The 17,104-nt window shown below is 58.1% G+C and overlaps 1 protein-coding gene across 1 annotated transcript in view; it reads right to left on the bottom strand.

Moving 5' to 3' along the window:
- Positions 1–2,137: 2,137 nt before the first annotated feature.
- The window catches only part of EXOC3L2 (exocyst complex component 3 like 2), a 21,265-nt gene continuing 6,298 nt past the window's right edge, over positions 2,138–17,104 (bottom strand). Inside the window, exons 3-12 of the mRNA XM_039248463.1 lie at positions 15,465–16,098; positions 13,002–13,113; positions 11,718–11,819; positions 11,508–11,608; positions 11,198–11,308; positions 9,321–9,456; positions 5,772–5,894; positions 5,180–5,335; positions 4,277–4,398; positions 2,138–2,820 (exon numbers count right to left, since the gene is read on the bottom strand). Coding sequence (XP_039104394.1) covers positions 2,532–2,820; positions 4,277–4,398; positions 5,180–5,335; positions 5,772–5,894; positions 9,321–9,456; positions 11,198–11,308; positions 11,508–11,608; positions 11,718–11,819; positions 13,002–13,113; positions 15,465–16,098 — 1,886 coding nt within the window. The 3' untranslated portion in view covers positions 2,138–2,531. The remainder of the gene's footprint in view (positions 2,821–4,276; positions 4,399–5,179; positions 5,336–5,771; positions 5,895–9,320; positions 9,457–11,197; positions 11,309–11,507; positions 11,609–11,717; positions 11,820–13,001; positions 13,114–15,464; positions 16,099–17,104) is intronic.

Raw genomic sequence — 17,104 nt, 5'->3', positions numbered from 1 at the left:
GTGTTTTTTCAGTGTTTTGTTTTTTTTTTATGATTCCATTTTCTCTTCTTTCTAGGTTTATTAGCTATAACTCTGCTTTGTTCTTTTAGTGTTTGCTTTGGAGTTTATGTTCTAATGTTAACTTATCACAGACACTGTTCACGTGACCCACTAAGAACCAGAACCTTGTAACAGGACACTTGCACGTCTGCCCACCTGATGTTTGTGTGTTGTCATGCATTGTACCGTTTCATATGTTGCACACTGCACAATAACAGTGTAATTAATTTTGCTTAAACAATCAATTGCCTTTTTTCTATGTTTCCTTATTTTTGTCAGAGACAAAGTGAGCGCAAGTAGGGGAAGGCGAGGGGGAATCCCAGGCAGGCTCCACACACCGTCAGCACAGAGCCCCACTCGGGGCTCGAACTCACGAAACTGTGAGATCATGACCTGAGCCAAAATCAAGAGCAGGACGCTTAACTGACTGAGCCACCCAGGTGCTCCCAATCGGTTGTCATCTAAAGAGATTTGAATAATAAGAAAATAGCTTGTATGTTTACCCACCATGCCTTAGTTACTAAATAGTTCCCACTTCTGGTGCCCCTCATTCCTTTGCATAGATACAGGTTTCTATCAGGAACCTTTTTCCTTCTGCCTGCAGGGCTTTTCTGTAACATTTCCTGTTGTGCGGTCCGCTGGTGATAAATTCTGTAAGCTTTGTAATGTCAAGAAACGTCTTTTTTGCCTTCAGTTTCTTGAAGATTTAAAATTTTTTTTAAAAAGTTTGTGTTTAATGTTTATTTCTGAGGGGTGGGGAAGAGATCATGAGCAGGGGAGGGGCAGATAGAGAGGGAGACACAGAATCTGAAGCAGGCTCCAGGCTCTGAGCTGTCAGCACAGAGCCCGTCACAGGGTGTCAAACTCACGAACCCTGAGATCGTTACCTGATCTGAAGTCATGCCCCTGAATCGAACACTTTAAATGGATGAATTGTCTGGTGTGAAAATCCTATTTCCATAACGCTGGGTTTTTAAATTTTTTTAATGTTTATTTATTTTTGAGAGAGAAAGTGAGAGCAGGGGAGGGGCAGAGAAAGAGGGAGACACAGAATCTGAAGCAGGCTCCAGGCTCTGAGCTGTCAGCACAGAGCCCGATGCGGGGCTCGAACCCACGAACCGTGAGATCATGACCTGAGCAGAAGTTGGCTGCTCAACCGACTGAGCCACCCAGGCGCCCCTCCATAAAGCTGTTTTTAGGTGGGGAACCCAAGTCTGGAAAGAACACTGTGTCACCGAGGTGAAAACAGCCTTCGCGAACACGCCTAAACGCTGCAACCTGTGGTTAATCCCTCCGCTCCTCTCCCTGTGCATGGAAGGGGTCCTCTCAGGAGGGGGAGTGAGGCGGGTTCAGCCCCTGGACGTCTCACCTCGTCCTGGGCGAAGAGAGGTTAAGCATTTCCCCAGAGAGGGACAGCTTCCTGCCCAAGGTCACACAGCCCTGACGCTCCAAGGGTCTCGAGTCCCCACCTTCCTGAGTGGGTGAGGTTCCTACCCCAGCCCCAAAGCTGACCCCTGGCTGCCTCCTCCTTCCCACTTCTCAGGAAAAAAAAAAAGAAGAAAAAAAAAGCACACAAACACACACGTATACACACACACACCAGGAAGCATCCATCATAGGCTGTCCAACCAGGCCGGAGGGCCAGGGGTCAGCAGGGAGGTGACCTTGAGGTCTCGGTGGGGACCGGGATCCGGAGGGGCTGGGGGCAAGCGGCTGGAATGTTTCCCACCCTAAGATTTTCCTGCATCAACCCAGGAGGGCGCCCTGGCCCTGCCCCCAACCTCCTTCCTCTCTTGACATAGATTCCGGGCGAAGGATGGACGGAGGGGGGGTGGGGTGTGCCACCGACAGGAGCCACCAGCCCCAGGGATGAAGGAGAGGCGGGTCAGACCGACAACATGAGGGACCCCGGCTGAGGGCACCCGAGGGCCTGCCGGGGAGTCACGCGGCCCGGGCACTCGGGGTTCGGTGCCTCCCGCAGCCTCGGCTGCCCTGCCCAGCAGCTGGACCCCAGCCCGGCCTTGGCCGTGAGAAGCCCTTGGCCCCGGGCCCTGCCCCGGGTCTTTCCTCCCCCACGCGCTGGGGACTCAGCCCTTCCTTGTGTTAAATAGAAACCTCTTTATTCTAAGTATCGTACATTCCTTAATACGTTGGACAGGGGCCAGACCTTGAGGTGAGGGGGAAAAGGGGGGGGTGGGGCTGGGATACTTCTCTAGAGCCTTCCAAAACGCCACCCCCGCCCGCTGGGCTGGGCGCTGGTGTTGAGCATGAGCTTGGTGGCCTTGGCAGAGTCCTTGATCCTTCCGGCCCTTTCTCTTCCATACAGGGAGCGTGGCGGGGGTGGGGGGGGAAGCCAGAAGGTTCCGGAAGATCTTTCCATCCTAGGTGGTCTGTGTTCTCAGGCAGGGAGTCAAGAGGGGGCCGTACAGGAGAATGGTTTGTCAGCAGCAAAGATGGGGGGGCACCGAGGTGGGGGGGGGGCTGGAAGAGTCTCAGCGTTGGGAGGGGGGCCGTGAGAGAGACGGAGGCCGCAGCCGGGGCAGACAGGCCAGGCCGGGCCGCGCCAGCCGGGAGAGGGGAAGGCGGCCCACGAAGAGAGGGAGGCTGAGGCAGAAGGGTGGGCGGGGCACGGAGATGTCTGAGAAGAAGGCGCGGTCCCGAGGGGGGGCCAGGGCTCCCCCCTCAGACAGTTCCAGGTCCCGGGCCACGTCCAGGATCTCCTGGCGGGCGGCGGCGTTGTGCAGGCCGCGGATGTCGAGGAGGGCCGCCACGTGCTTCCGCCTGGGGACAGAGGAAGGGACGCGTGCATGGGGCTCTCGGTGCCCGACGCACACGCACACGGGCCCGCCTGGGAACCTCATCTTCGCTCTGGGACCCCGCCCCCTTTCCACCCTCCAGGTCCCTCCCCCCTTACCGGCCCCCTCCCAGCACCCCCCCCCAGCAGCCCCATCGCCACCCCCATCTCTCACATGCAACCCGGAAGTGCTCACCCCCTCACCTCGCCCCACCCCCACCGGCCAGGTCTGGAAGCTGCTCCACCACACAGTTCCAGAGCCCAATATCCAAAGCTAGGAACCATCACGAGACGCCGACGCGAGACCCTGAACCTAACAGTAATTTCCAGAACCTTCGTTGCAAAACAGAGCTCCGGGGCCTCCGCGCTAGCCCCTTGGACGGAGCTGCTGCGTCTTCCCTTCCCCACAGCCCAGAGCCAGAACTGTCCTCACGCTCTGCCTGGGGTTCAAATCCCCAGCTTTGCTAGCTGTGGCATTTAGGGTCCCCTCCCCAAGCCCTGACGGCCTCAGATGAGGCCAAGCATTTAGAACCGGGCTGCCTTCCACTTGCATATGATTTTCTTCCTTTCTTTCTTATAATTTTTTAAAATGTTTTATTCATTTCTGAGAGAGAGAGAGAGAAAGACAGCATGAACAGAGGAGGGTCAGAGAGAAAGGGAGACACAGAACCAGAAACAGGCTCCAGGCTCCGAGCGAGCTGTCAGGACAGAGCCCGACACGAGGCTCGAACCCACGAACCGTGAGATCATGACCTGAGCCGAAGTCGGACGCTCAACCGACTGAGCCTCCCAGGCGCCCCATGCATATGATTTTCTAAAATAACTTTTATTATAGGCCTTACTTATGGACTGGGTGTGTCACGTGCTTTCTTAGGTCTGACATTAGGACTCGATAAATAAGAATCGGGATTGGCAGTGCCGTCACCGCGGATGACGAGGGGGAGGAAGATTGATTGATGACGAAGAATCCCCCTCAACCCCAAATCCTCTGAAAAGGGCCCCATTACCCCCCAAGGACGTGGTGAGGAAGCCGAGGCTCAGAGAGGGTCACCCAGAACGGAAACGGTCCACGAGGATCTGAGCGGCTCCTGCCGGGGTCCCGGTGCGCGCGCGCGCGCGCGCCCGTGCGCGTCCCCGTGTCCCCCGCGGCTCCCGGGCTGGCTGGGCCGGCCCTTCCTGCCGCCGGCGGCCCCGCGCCCCCCTGCCCTGGGCTTCCTGTGACTGCCTGTTTGTTTGCGAGCCCTGGCGGCGGCGGCGGCGGCAGGAGAAGGAGGGAAATCGTATTAATAATGCCCCGGTTCCAGCAGGAAACGGCCGTCAGACACGCTCGCCGCCCCAAGAACAGGAAACGCGGGGACGGATGCCAAGGCCCGGAGAGTCCTCGGCCTGGCGGCGGCGCGCGCGCAAACGCGCCAGGCGGGCGCAGGGGTGGGGGGCTCTCACCTGATGTCCGGGTAGTCCCGCACCAGCACCCCCACCTCCACCTGGATGCTGGGCGTGTCTTCCAGCTGCAGGACTTCGGCCAAATGGGGGACCACGGCGTCCAGCCACGAGGCCTGGGACTCCTGCAAAGGGATAGGCCCCAGGCTCACGCTCCGGCCCCAGGTCCCCCTCCCCGGAAACCGCACCCCTCCTGGCCTCCATCTTCGCGTCTGTGAAGCCGGGCATGGGCGGGGGGGGCGCGGACTGTGATCTCAGGTTATCTGGCAGCTTTGGAAATTGGAAGAAAAATCCATAATACATCGTTTTGCAGATAATCGGGGGGCTCGGGGACGCTCCTCAACACCTAGTCCTAGGATTTTGCAAAATGTTACCCTTAGGGGAAAGTGGAGGGCGCGCCCAGGGGAGGGGTCTCTGCGTTCTCAAAAAAAAAAAAAAAAGATGCGCGCCCCGCCCCCCCCACCCCACCCCCCCGGCGCTCCCGCCGCGGCAGCTGAGCTCTTGCTAATTGCAACAAGGTACAGACAAGAGTTGGTAATTTGAAGTTCTTGAATTTGAAGTTCTTGGCTTTGGTAACTCCACGATTCTGCGTTTCTAATGCACTTAGCCTCTCTCCGTGCTCGCGATTATCGCTAATGTTTAGGGAGTGGCAGCTCTGCGCCAGGTGGGGTCCGTAACAGGACTTGAGTGATCTGGTCCCCACAACCACGCGGAGGGAACCGGATTCCGGCTTGCGCCCGGAAGGCGAGCCCGCACCGTGAGAAAGCCGGTTTTTACGCGCGCGGAGGACAAGGATCGAAGTGTCCACTGTTGGCTGAAAGTTGGGTGACGGCCTTATGCTCGCGAGAGGCCAGGTCTGCCGGGGTTTCGGAGCCCCCCACGCCCACCCCCGGGACCCGCACTGACCAGCCGCCTGAAGAGCCTCTGCAGCTGAGCCGCGTCCTCCCGGAGCCTCCCGGCCACGCGGCTGCGGGTCCGCGCGGAGCGACAGCGCAGGCGTCCGCGGAGCAGGGGCCGCACGTACTCCACCAGCGCCCGCCGGTGCAGCTCGGCCACCAGCGCCTGGGGACCCGGGGCGAAGCGAGGGCTTGTGAGCCGCCGGGGACCCCTTCCCACCCCTCCCCGTTCTCCACCCGCCCGCGCGCACTCCAGGCGCCCGCAGGGCACCAGACCCCCTCTTTGCGCCCCCCTCCCGCGCCGCATCCGGAGCAGCCCTTCCAACTCCCAACGGGTGACCCCAAGTCCTGCTCGAGGATACCCTCCCCTGCTCCCGAATCAGCTCGCCGACACCCCCTGCCGGCGCGCAAAGGGTGCCCCACCCAGCCCCCAGGGAGCTCCACATCCCAGAGGCCCCCACCCTGTGCGCACCCCACCCCACAGACCCCGCGCAGAGCGCCGCCTGTCTCACCCTGAGACGGCTGCTCTGCACCTTGAAGGGGTCCCCCCAGCGGAGAGCTCCGCTCCCCCACCCCTCCCCCGACCAGCCCAGCCCGCGCACCTGGTAAGGCTCATCCTGCATCCTCCGCAGTGCCAGGGCCTGAGCGCCCAGCGTGCCCACGATGCCATCCAGGGCCTCCGGGCTGTTCAGCCACTTCCTGCGCATCAGCTTGTTGAAGTGGGGCTGGGTGCGACGGAATGGGGGCATCGGCTTTAGCTCTCCTCCCTTCCCCCCTCTTTCTTCACTGACCAATTCAACAGATGGGAGCTGAACCGGTTCGTAGGGGGCGCCCTCCCCTGGGCTCACGGTCCAGGGAGGGAGACAGACCGTCCCCAGGGCTGGGCCCAGAGTGGTCAGGACTGGAGGGCGGGAACCCAGGAGTTTAGGAAGCCCAGAGAGGATGCTTGAGTCAGCGGAGAGAGAGTCAAGGAGGGCTTCCTGGAGGAGGGGACTCCAGAGCTTGGGACAGAGACTGGTCCTAGTTAGCCAGGTGAGGGGTGGGACAGGGAGTGGCTCAGTCAGTAGGAGGAGCCAGTGTGAAGGCGGCTCAGATTCCAAACGCGCCTTTGGGTCAGTGGATCCGAAAGAAGGTTCCTGAGGCGGGCAAGATCTATATAAGTTAGGGGCCCGGTGCAAAATGAAAAGGGAAGGCCTGCATTCAAAATTATAAAGAACTTCGAGACAGCGACAGCAGAGCAGCAAACCAAGCTCGGGCTCTTCTAAGCAAGGGGGTCCTGTGTGACTGGTGGAGTCCACAGACCCTCGAAGTTAGAGCAGCTGCCAGGGAGATGGGGGGGGGGGAATGGGGCTAATCGGGTGAGTGGGGCCGGAGCACCCAGGCCTGTGAGGAGCCCCACCTTCCTCCTGAGGGCACTGGGGAGCCATGGTAGATTCTGAGCAGAAAGAGAGGGTCAGGCTTGTGCTTTCCCGAGATCTTGATGGGAGGCGCAAGGCTGAAGTAGAAATGGGGTGGAGGGGACTCGAAAGAGAAGAAAGAGGGAAGAAGTGGATGAGAGCGGTGAGGAGGGGAAAGCAGGACCCAGAGAGTAGGATTCGCACAATTTCTGTGAGGGGGGAGGGGAGGGAGGCACCTGGAAGTGACCTAAGATGTGGGACGGGGAGCGGGTCTATCCCAGAAATGGATCTGGGGGCAGGGAGGGGGAGACACCGCGGGGCTGGGTGGACCCTGGGGAACTGAGGTCCCCGGGGACATCGGGGGTCCGTGTCCATGGGGTCTGAAGGAGGTCCTACCCACTCTGCCCCACACCCACTTCCAACAGTAGCCTGGCTGCGTGAACCCCCAGGAGTGAGGCCTTTTGTTGAAAAGCAAGTGTGAATTGGGGCGCCTGGGTGGCTCAGGTCGGTTAAGTGTCTGACTTTGGCTCAGGTCATGGTCTCATGGTTCGTGGGTTCAAGCCCCGCGTCAGGCTCTGTGCTGACAGCTCAGAGCCTGGAGCCTGTTTCAGATTCTGTGTCTCCCTCTCTCTCTGACTGACTCTCCCCTGCTCACGCTGTCTCTCTCTCTCTCTCTCTCTCTCTCTCTCTCTCTCAGAAATAAATAAAACATTAAAAAAATTTTGTAAATAAAAAAAATAAACAAACTGATCGTCCCTGTTGCTATGAACCCTGTATTTTCACGGAGCTATCACCCAGGGGCTGCGGGCTGGGACCGCGCTAAGCACCACACAGCCACAATCTTCTTGCTTCCTTCCAGCCACCAGAGAAGCCTGGAATTCCTGTGCCCATTTTCCAGACGAGCAAACAGAAACCGCAAGAGAACAGGCAGCTTGCCTAAGGTACCCCTTACTCTGAAGCAGTGCAGCCAGGCCTGGGACAAAGGCCCCCTCCCCAGCACCCCCGTAATGCCTCCACTCGCTCACTTTCATGCACACCCTTGTCCACCTAATCATTCAACAAACATCCCCTGAGCCCTTCCGGTGGCTCAGCCAGGGGTGGGTCGCTGGGCACAGAGGGCCCGGGGACACATGGTGCAGAATGAGACAGAACTCTGAGGATCCGATCATCGTAAGCGGGTCAGCGGAACCGGAATGCTGATCTGATATTTGATATTAAGAAATCATTGTTCCCTTGGTTGAATATGAAAATGGTACTGTGGTTATGTTTGTTTAAGGATTTCTTATCTTTCGGAGATGCAGCCTGAAGTGCTGATGGATGAAGACAGGATGTCAGGGATGGCGGGGAGGGGGGGTGCCGGGGGGAAGGAGAAAGGTGAAACCAGATTGGCCGGGAGCTGATACTTGCTTGTCCACAGGAGGGTCATTCTGTTCTTGTGCCTACTTTGTGTGTACGTTTGAAATTTTCCATAATAAAAGTTATTTTAGAAACATTCCAACCAACCTTGCCCTTGAGAAGCTCACATTCCAGTGGGGGGAGTTGGATTGGGGAGGGAAAAAAAAAAGCAAAGGCTGTAAGGGAGCAGGTGGCCCTAAGTGCTTGGAGAGAAGCATAGCATGGAGAGAGAGAGAGAGAGAGAGAGAGAGTGAGAGAGAATACAAAGCAGGCTCCAGGCTCCAGGCTCTGAGTCAGCACAGAGCCCCATGCAGGGCTCAGACCCACAAACCACGAGATCATGACCTGAGCCAAAGTCAGACACTTAAGTGACTGAGCCACCCAGGCGCCCCTGGAGCTTCAACTTTTATTTTATTTATGTTATTTTATTTTATTTTATCTTATTTATTTCTACATTTATTTATTTTTGAGAGACAGCGCGAGCAAGGAAGGGGCAGAGAGAGAGGGCGACACAGAATCCAAAACAGACTCCAGGCTCTGAGCTGTCAACACAGAGCCCGACACGGGGCTCGAACCCACGAATTGTGAGATCATGACCTGAGCTGAAGTTGGACGCTTAACCAACTGAGTGTCACTGAGAATGTGACATCTGAATCAAGGCTTGACAGAAGTGAGGGAGGAGGCAATGTGGCTGCTGAGTGAAGAACCTTTGCAAGGTTCCGAGGCTGGGCTGTGTGTGTCTTTTTAAGGCACAGCAAGCGGGCTGGTAAGGCCAGAGTGGAGTAAGTGAGGAGGAATGTGGGAGAAGGTGAGGTCAGAGAGGGAGAGGAAAGGGTCAGACCCCCCAGGGGCTTGGGGGCCAACTAGCAAGGGCTTTGGCTCGCCCCGAGTGAGCTGGGAGCCACGGAGGGTTCTGAGCAGAAGAGGGACACGATCGGATGTCCAGCATGGCTTGAGGGTGCATTACAACCACGGCTACACGCGCCCCTGTCTCATTCCCAGGGGCTCCCACCACCCGCCCCACATCCTCTCACCCACCTCTGACCCCAGCACCCTCTGGGCGCGGGGTAAATAGGGCTCCAGGGTCTGGGGGAGGCCAGGCAGGGATTTGGGGGCCCTCAGTGGGGAGGGGCTCCACCTGATCCCCAAGACCCCTTGTGCTGGTGACTCTCCATCCTTCCCATGACCGTAGCCCCCTCCCTTCCTGCACCCCTTTTTGCCCCCCAAAATGGCTCAAACAGGCCATCACTGCCCACCCCCGCCTGCTTCCGGAACACTCAGTCATGGGCTTAAAGGAACTGCAGGTTCTGGGGCGGGGGGGGGTCCCCTCCCCTGTCACGGGCCCCCCCCCTCACTCACCTGCAGCTCTTGGAAAAGCAGGTCAGCCAGGACACGGTGGCAGAGCCGGGTCACGCGGTCCAGAGCGCTGGCTGCTGCTTCCCGGGCTGGCTCGCTTTCGGGGGGCCCCACCCGGGCCAGGCGCTCTGCCAGAGCCCTGAGGGGATCAGAGGAGCCCCCGTATTCAGCTCGACTGCCTGGACCTATCCCCCTCCCCAGACGGACTCGGTTTTGTGAGCCCCGAGGTGACAGGTCAGATGGAGAGCAGAGGAGAGTGTGGGAGCTGAGAAATATCAGGGGGTGTCTGGGAGGCTGGGGGATTGGAGGCTTTCTGGAACGTGATTCTAAACATCTAGAATTCGAAGATTCTACAATTCTCATTTTCTCTCATTTATGACCCCCTCGGTCCCTGAAAGGGCAGTAACCTGGTCTGAGAGCAGTCTCGCATTTTCTGCCCAAATTCCAGTGGGGCCCTTTCTAGGACCGTGTCCCTCAGAGTCCCCACGTCTGTGGGAAGTGACAGGTACGCCACGTTTTTCTTTGCCAAAGGGTGGAGCCAGCTCTCCACTGGGGACAGATTAAATGAACGGAATATGCAAACCGTGGAATGCAGGTCACATGTTGCAAAGGAAAGTGGGAACTCCATGTGCCCACAGAAAGGTCTCCAAGCTGTTAATGGGGAAACGCACAGAAGTGTGTTCAATATTCTAGCTTTTTTTTTTTCTTTTTTTTAAGGAAAAGGAATAAGGGGCGCCAGAGTGGCTCAGTCGGTAGAGCATGAAGTTCTTGATCTCAGGGTTGTGAGTTCGAGCCCCACATTGGGTGTAGAGATTATTGAAAATAAAAGCTTTAAGGGCGCCGAGGTGGCTCAGTTGGTTGTGTCTAACTTTAGTTCAGGTCATGGTCTCACAGTTTGTGAGTTCAAGCCCCGCATCAGGCTCTGTGCTGACAGCTCAGAACCTGGAGCCAGCTTCGGATTCTGGGTCTCCCTCTCTCTCTGCCCCTCCCCTGCTCATGCTGTCTTTCTCTGTCTCTCAGAAATAAATAAAACATTTTTTAAAAGTTTTAAAACATTTAATGTGTAATTTATTTTTGAGACAGAGAGAAATAAATAAAACATTAAAAAATGTTTTAAAACATTTTTTTTTAATTTCTGAGAGAGAGAGAGACAGTACGAGCAGGGGAGAATCAGAGAGAGAGGGGGAGACACAGAATCGGAAACAGACTCCAGGCTCTGAGCTGTCAGCACAGAGTCCAACACAGGGCTCGAACCCACGAACCGTGAGATCATGACCTGAGCTGAAGTCCGAAGCTCAACCGACTGAGCCGCCCAGGCACCCCTAAAAAATGTTTTTAAAGGAAAAGGGATAATATGTATTCACATAGTGAAATAGATTGACTTGTTTATGTATGGAATGTGAATATGAAATACAGGCATGGATATGCACACATACACTTATTTACACATATTTTCTGGTAAATGTGTCAAATGCCTGCAAAGATATGCCAGACTCTAGCAGCAAGGAAAGTGGGCGGCGTGTACGGGTGAGGCTTTTCACCGTATACCCTCTTGTGCCTTGAATTATGAAGCATGGAAATGCATTACCCAGTTTGCAAATGCATTGAAAATACGTTAATAAAAAAAGGAAAGTAAGATAAAAGGGCAAAAAAAAAAAAGATCTGTAATTCTTAGAGTGTTTGAACCTTTCTTCTAGGTGCCTATGAATTACAGCACCCCAAAATTCTGATTACCCCACCATTCTAGTGCTCTGTGGTGCTAAGAGTCTTTCTGGGACCCCCAAGGTTCGATGCGTCTAAGCCCCCACGCAGGCCCTGCGCACCCTAGTTCAGCTTGTCACCGGCACTGGTCCTCTCCCCCACACGCTGGGTGCTCTCACCTCAGGGGGGGCCCGCAGTTGACCAGGGAGATGGTCCTGCTGACGTAGGTCTCTGGGAGCAGCTCCCGAACCGCTGGATTCTCGTGGAATCGCTCCACCCGCTGCTGGAAGCTGGAGGAGAAAGGGACGACACATGACAGCTGGCGCCCGCGGCCCCGGAGGAGGGTCCCCTTGCTGGGCCCTCAGCTGATGCGCTTGGCCCGTCCCGTCCATACTGGATTGCCTTTCATCTCTCCTCTCTCGGTGGGATCCTGGGTACTGATGCCTCCGCCCCCCCGCCACGCCCCTGCCCTGCCCCAGCCCTCCATACCTCTGCAGGAATTCTGCCAGCCCCCCCAGGCAGCAGTGGGCCATCCGCTCCCCAAACTCCTGGCTGATGCGGGGTGCTCGTTCCGTGTGCTCCTCCAGCAGCTACACCGTCCAGGGAGAGGAGAAGGGGTGAGGCGGGGGGAGGGCCTACTCCCTCCCCCCGCCCAGGGCGCTGGCCGGCTGATTCTCCTTCCTCTTCCCCGCGCCCCACCTCACACACGTCCTGCGCCAGGCTGCTGGGCCGATCCTCCGTGCTCCCCCAGTGCTCCTCATTCTCCTGCAGGACGCGAAGCAGCGCTGCCCGGGTCTGAGCCTGGAGCGGGGAGGTGGGGGGACACGCAGGAGTCAGGGGGGCCTGGAAGGCTCTCCCCCTCCACCTCTCCCCTCCATGCTTCCGACCCCGTAGCCCCAAGCAGGTCTGGGTCCTACCCCTGAGCGTGTGAAGGTTGCGCCGAGGAAGGGAGGCTGGACCACAAAACCTCCCCAGCCCCTTGGATCCCTGAGTCTATGATTTGGAGCCTGATATTAAGAGTCTTTAACTTTAAGCTTCCTTCATCTGATGGCCAGAGAGTTTGAGGGTCTATGCTGTCATTATTTGACCATCCTAAGACTCTGGTCCCCAGGTTCTGAAAAAACAATCTGTTCAAGGGGCAGCCAGGCGGCTCAGTCAGTGAAGCATCCGACTTCAGCTCAGGTCATGAGCTCCTGGTATCATGGGTTCAAGCCCCGTGTTGGGCTCTGTGCTGACAGCTCAGAGCCTGGAGCCAGCTTCAGATTCTGTGTCTCCCTCTCTCTCTGCCCTTCCCCTGCTCACACACACATTCTCTTTCTCAAAAATGAACATTAAAAAAACCAATTGGTTCAAGAGAATCAGATTCTGTGATTCGAGAATTCCTAGGGTCTGGGATTCTAAGGGTATCCACATTTCTGATTCCCTGGTCCAATGTTCCCTTCAATGAACCTGAGATCCTAGGCATGTTCGAGGCTGAGACTGTGAGCTCTCAAGGTGCTACGATCCTGATTTCTGTGGCTGAGGCACGACTGGCATTCAGGGGGGAGACAGCCCCGTGGCCAGGCTGGTGTCTATGGCACCACGGTTGTGCTCACTGGCGCCTCTGCGCGGCCGGTTATTAACCAAGTTTACGATCTGCCCCACTTGTATGCAGAGACGGCTTTCGTGCCCTCCTTCTGTGAGTCTTTGGGACTGTGAGCTGAGCCTCTGTGACGGACTCTTGCTCTAAGACTTCAAGTATCGGAATGTCTGGAACCTTTACTGATCGGCTCCGAGCCCCGCTGGGTGCATGGGTTACCACACTGAACATCGGACAGAAGACACCAGCATGGGCTTCCATTTCAGTGTCTTTTGGACAGAACGCAGGGATCCACAAAGGCAGCAGGGAAAGAGAAGTATCGAAAGGGGGAGAGGAGAGACCCCTAAGCCCAGCGCAACCCCTCCCTCTCTGCGGAGCACCTCTGGCTCCCGAGTCCCCAGTACCTTAACGTCGGTGACACACTCATCCTCCAAGCCCCGCAGGGTGCCAGGGGACAGAAGGGGCCCCAGCTCTCCGTTCTCCAGGGCCACCAGGTCCACCAGCCCTAGGACCTCTCTGGGAGGGGGGGTCGGTAAGAGACAGAGGGGTCTGTGAGAGGAGGGGTCTGGGCAACGGAAGCCCTCCCCACCCCCACTCCTTCACACCCTCTGTGTTTGTGATCCTGGGCCACTCCCTTCCTCTCTAGGGGCCAGTTCTGCTCATCCCTCAAAGGAAGTCTCTGGAATTGTTGCTCCCCTGGCTCCAGCTCTCTGAGTCAGCTCCCTGATGAATGGCATCCGGGCAAGACTTGCAGGGGTCAAGTCCAGGCTTGATGGGCTGGCACGAAAGGCCCGCCCGTGATCAGCTTCACAGACACAAGCTCCCTTCTGCCTCCACTCCTCTTCCCCATCCCCTCACCTGGCCTTGAAGGCCTCCCCGGTCCAGCCCTCACTCCCCGACACTACACTCTTACACGCCTGGCCCGTGTGACACCCCTGCTCCTCCCCACCGCTCACACGCACCCCAGGCTTTTGCTCTTGGCATTTTCTCAGCCAGAAGCACCACCTTCCTACAAATCAACTTAACTCATGTCCCGCCATCCCAGGAAGCTTTCCAGGCTCCCGGTCCTGCCTCTCTCTCATGGGTGGTGTGAGACCATCCTTCACACACATTCCCAAACAGGACTGGGGGGTGGGGGTCAGTACCTGTCGCCTTCCCCTTCTTCTAGTAGCTGCATGAGGATTTTGTTGGAGGGACGACCCCCCCCCCAACTTGCCAACATGTGGTTATAGAATTCAAGGGACCAAGAGATTACCCTCCTAACCTTGGAGGGATCCACAGTATAAGGTTCTAGGATCCAAAGAGTGGATGTGGCTGCAGTTTAGGATTTGAAGCCTCATTGCTGCTAAGGTTCTAGGATTGAAAGTGTAGGGGTGCCTGGGGGGCTCCATCAGTTGAGCGACCGATTTCGACTCATGTCATGATCTCGGAGTTTGTGAGTTCAAGCCTCACGGGGGGCTCTGTGCTGACAGCCTGGAGCCTGTTTTGGATTCTGTGTCTCCCTCCCCCTGCCCCTCCCCTGCTCTCTCTCTCTCTTTCTCTCAAAAACAAATAAATATTTAAAAAATTTTTCAGGAAGTGTCAAGGCTAAAGTTCTGAGATTGGACAAATCAACTGAATGGCCTAGGATCTAAAGAGAGAGCAGTGTAAGGGTTCTAGAATTCGAAGAGTCAACTATGCCAAGATTTTAGGGATGCTGGTGCTAAGGTCCTTGTATTTAAGAACAGTGGTGTTAAGGTGGCGCGAGTGGAAGCGTCAGTGGTACAAAGATTCTAGATGAGAATGAGCAACAGTGCTAAATTCTAGGGCCAGAAGGGCGAACAATACTGAGATTCTAATCGTATAAGTGTCATTGATGCTAAGGTTCTAGGCCTGGAGGGGTCCACCATGCCGGCTTCTGGGACTGAAATGGTCAGTGGTGGGCGCTTGGCTGGCTTAGTAGGTGAAGCACACAGTCTTGATCTCAGGGATGTGGGTTCGAGCCCCACGTTGGGTACACAGATTCCTTTTTTTAAAAAAACGGAGTCTTTAAAAGGAAGGAAGGAAGGAAGGGTGGGCAGGCGGAAGAAACGGTCAATGTTGCTGCGATTTTAGAACCGGAAGGGCCAATGGTGCCAGTGGATTCTAAGTCTGGAAAAGCGGGAGGTGTTGAGCTTCTAGAACTGCAGGGGTCTATATGGTCCGTGTTGTGAAGATTCTGAGAGTTTAACTGTCAGCGATGCGAAGGTTCTAGGCCGGGACGGGCCAACGGTGCTAAGATTTTAAGAATGGAGGGGCGCCTGGGTGGGTCAGTCAGTTAGGTGTCAGACTTCAACTCAGGTCATGATGTCACGGTTTGTGAGTTCAGGCCCCGCGTCAGGCTCTGTGCTGACAGCGCAGAGCCTGGAGCCTGCTTCGGATTGTGTCTCCCTCTCTCTCTGCCCCTCCCCTGCCCGTGCTCTGCCTCTCTCAAAAATAAAAATACTATTTTTTTTTTTTTAAATGGAAAGATACAAGTCCAAGCTTCCAGGACTAGACCGATCCGCGATGCTTAGATTAGGACCGGCGGGGTGAGCGGTGCTGCGATCCCGAGGGTGGAAGTGTGGGGACGCTGAGGTCCCTGGCTGGGGTGCTGAAGTTTCACAACCGGAAGGGCCTCTGTTGCGCGGGTTCTAGCGCGGGAAGAGCGGAAAGCGCTCCGATCGTGAGCGGCACCGGGGCCGCGGGCTGGAAGGGTCAAGGGTTCTACGACTGTAGGATGGCAGAGTGGGCCGTTCCAAGGTCCTAAGGATCTGGAGCGGTCAGGGCTGGGGGGGGGGGCGTGCGTCGGCGAGGGGGCGGGGAGGAGGAGGGATCTGCGCGCCCCGGGGGCCGGCGCCCCGCCTCACCTGGGGTACACCTGGTTGTGCCAGTGAAGCAGCGCGTAGCGGTCGGCCAGCGGCAGCCTCCGGCGGGCGGCGGCCCCCAGCCAGTCGGCCAGCGCGCCGTGGTAGGCGCGCAGGTAGACGCCGAAGGCGCCCAGGCCGGCGGGGTAGGCGGGCGCCAGGCGGCCCCGCACCGTGCCCATGTCCTCCAGCAGCCGCGCCCGCAGCGCCTCCAGCTGCCCCGCCAGGCCCCCGGGGCCCCCGGGCGCCGCCGCCTCCAGGCGCTCCCGCGCCGCGCGCGCCACCGCCTCGGCCCAGCGGGCGCGCAGCTTGCGCGCGGCCCCGGGCCCCCGGCGCCCGTCGGCGGCCTCCTCCTGCAGCAGCACCTGGCCCAGCTGCGCCACGGCGCCCGGCCCGGCGCCCGCGCCCGGCCCGGGGCCCGCCAGCGTCTCGCGCACCAGCGCCCACAGCTCGCGCTGCAGGGCCTCGTACAGCAGCGCCACGTCCCGCGCCCGGCGGCCCGCGCCCGCGCCCTCGGCCCTGGGCGGTCCCGGCGCGCCGCCCCCCGACGTCGCCAGCTCCTCGGCCTCCAGCTCCAAGATGTGCTCGTCGGCTCGCGCGAGCTCGCGCTGCTGGATCAGGCTCAGGATCTCCAGCACTGTGGGGGCAGAGCGGGAGGTCAGGGGGGGAGGACAAGTCCGCGGGGGGGGGGGGGCGTGGGGCAGAGAAAGGAGTCCGGGACGGTCCTGGAGAAGGGGGTTGGGGAATGTGCGAAGGGTGTCGGGCCAGGGATGGGGCGCCGGTAGAGAGGTGCAGGATGGGGAGAAGTCAGAGGAAGTGGGGGTAAGTGATTGAGGCAGGGGGGAGAGGGGCCGGGGCAGGGTGTTGGGGAGTGGGTGAGGATTTGGGGGAAGGGGGCAGGATATTGGGGGGCCATGGACAGGAAAAGCACCTCAGAGCTGGAGAAAGGGATCCAGGGAATGGGAGGGCTGGGGGGAGGCCAGTCTGAGCCAGGTAGGGGGAGAGGGTGGAGAAGCAATGGATCAGGAGGCAGGGGGGAGGCTAAGAGGTGGGGAGAGGACAGCAAGCCCAGAGATGGGGTCTTTTGTGGGGGTGGGATGGCCATGGGGGGTGATCCGGCACTCTGAGTTCCGATTCCCCCAGGAGACACCCCCATGGGGGGGGAGGCGTCCCAGAGAAGGCCAAGGGAGGGTCCTGGTGGCCCAGGGTTACCCCGACACCTCCACCCCCCTCCACTTCCTCCCTGGCAGAGAAACTTGTTTCCTGGCCAGCGCTATTTCTGCCCATCCGTTTCCAGAAGGCGGGGGCTCCAGTCACCCCCTCCTCACCTCCCTGAAGTGCCCTCCCAGTCTCCTGGGAGCCGGGGCTGAAATAGCCTCTGGCCAGGATGTGGAGCGTGAAGTGAGGGCTCTCCTGAGGTCCCCAAGGGCTGAGGCAGCATGCGTTGGGCAGGGGAGGGGAGGAGTAGGAGTGAGGAGGGGGGTGAGTGATGGTGGGAAGGAGCCAGCCCTAGGGATCCGAATTGGAGTCTCCAGACGGGACTGAGACAGGGGAATTGACGGAGGTTGCGGTGAAATCTGTGGAGGGGACGGCAAAGGAGTTGAGTTGCCATCTGGGGTTTGTTTGGGACGGGGGGGGGGGGG

This window comes from Hyaena hyaena, unplaced genomic scaffold, assembly GCF_003009895.1.
Source record: "Hyaena hyaena isolate Hyena2069 unplaced genomic scaffold, ASM300989v1 scaffold_9, whole genome shotgun sequence".
NCBI lineage: Eukaryota > Metazoa > Chordata > Mammalia > Carnivora > Hyaenidae > Hyaena > Hyaena hyaena.
The sequence above is the reverse complement of the archived record's forward strand: the minus strand, read 5'-3'. Positions and strand labels throughout refer to the sequence as shown.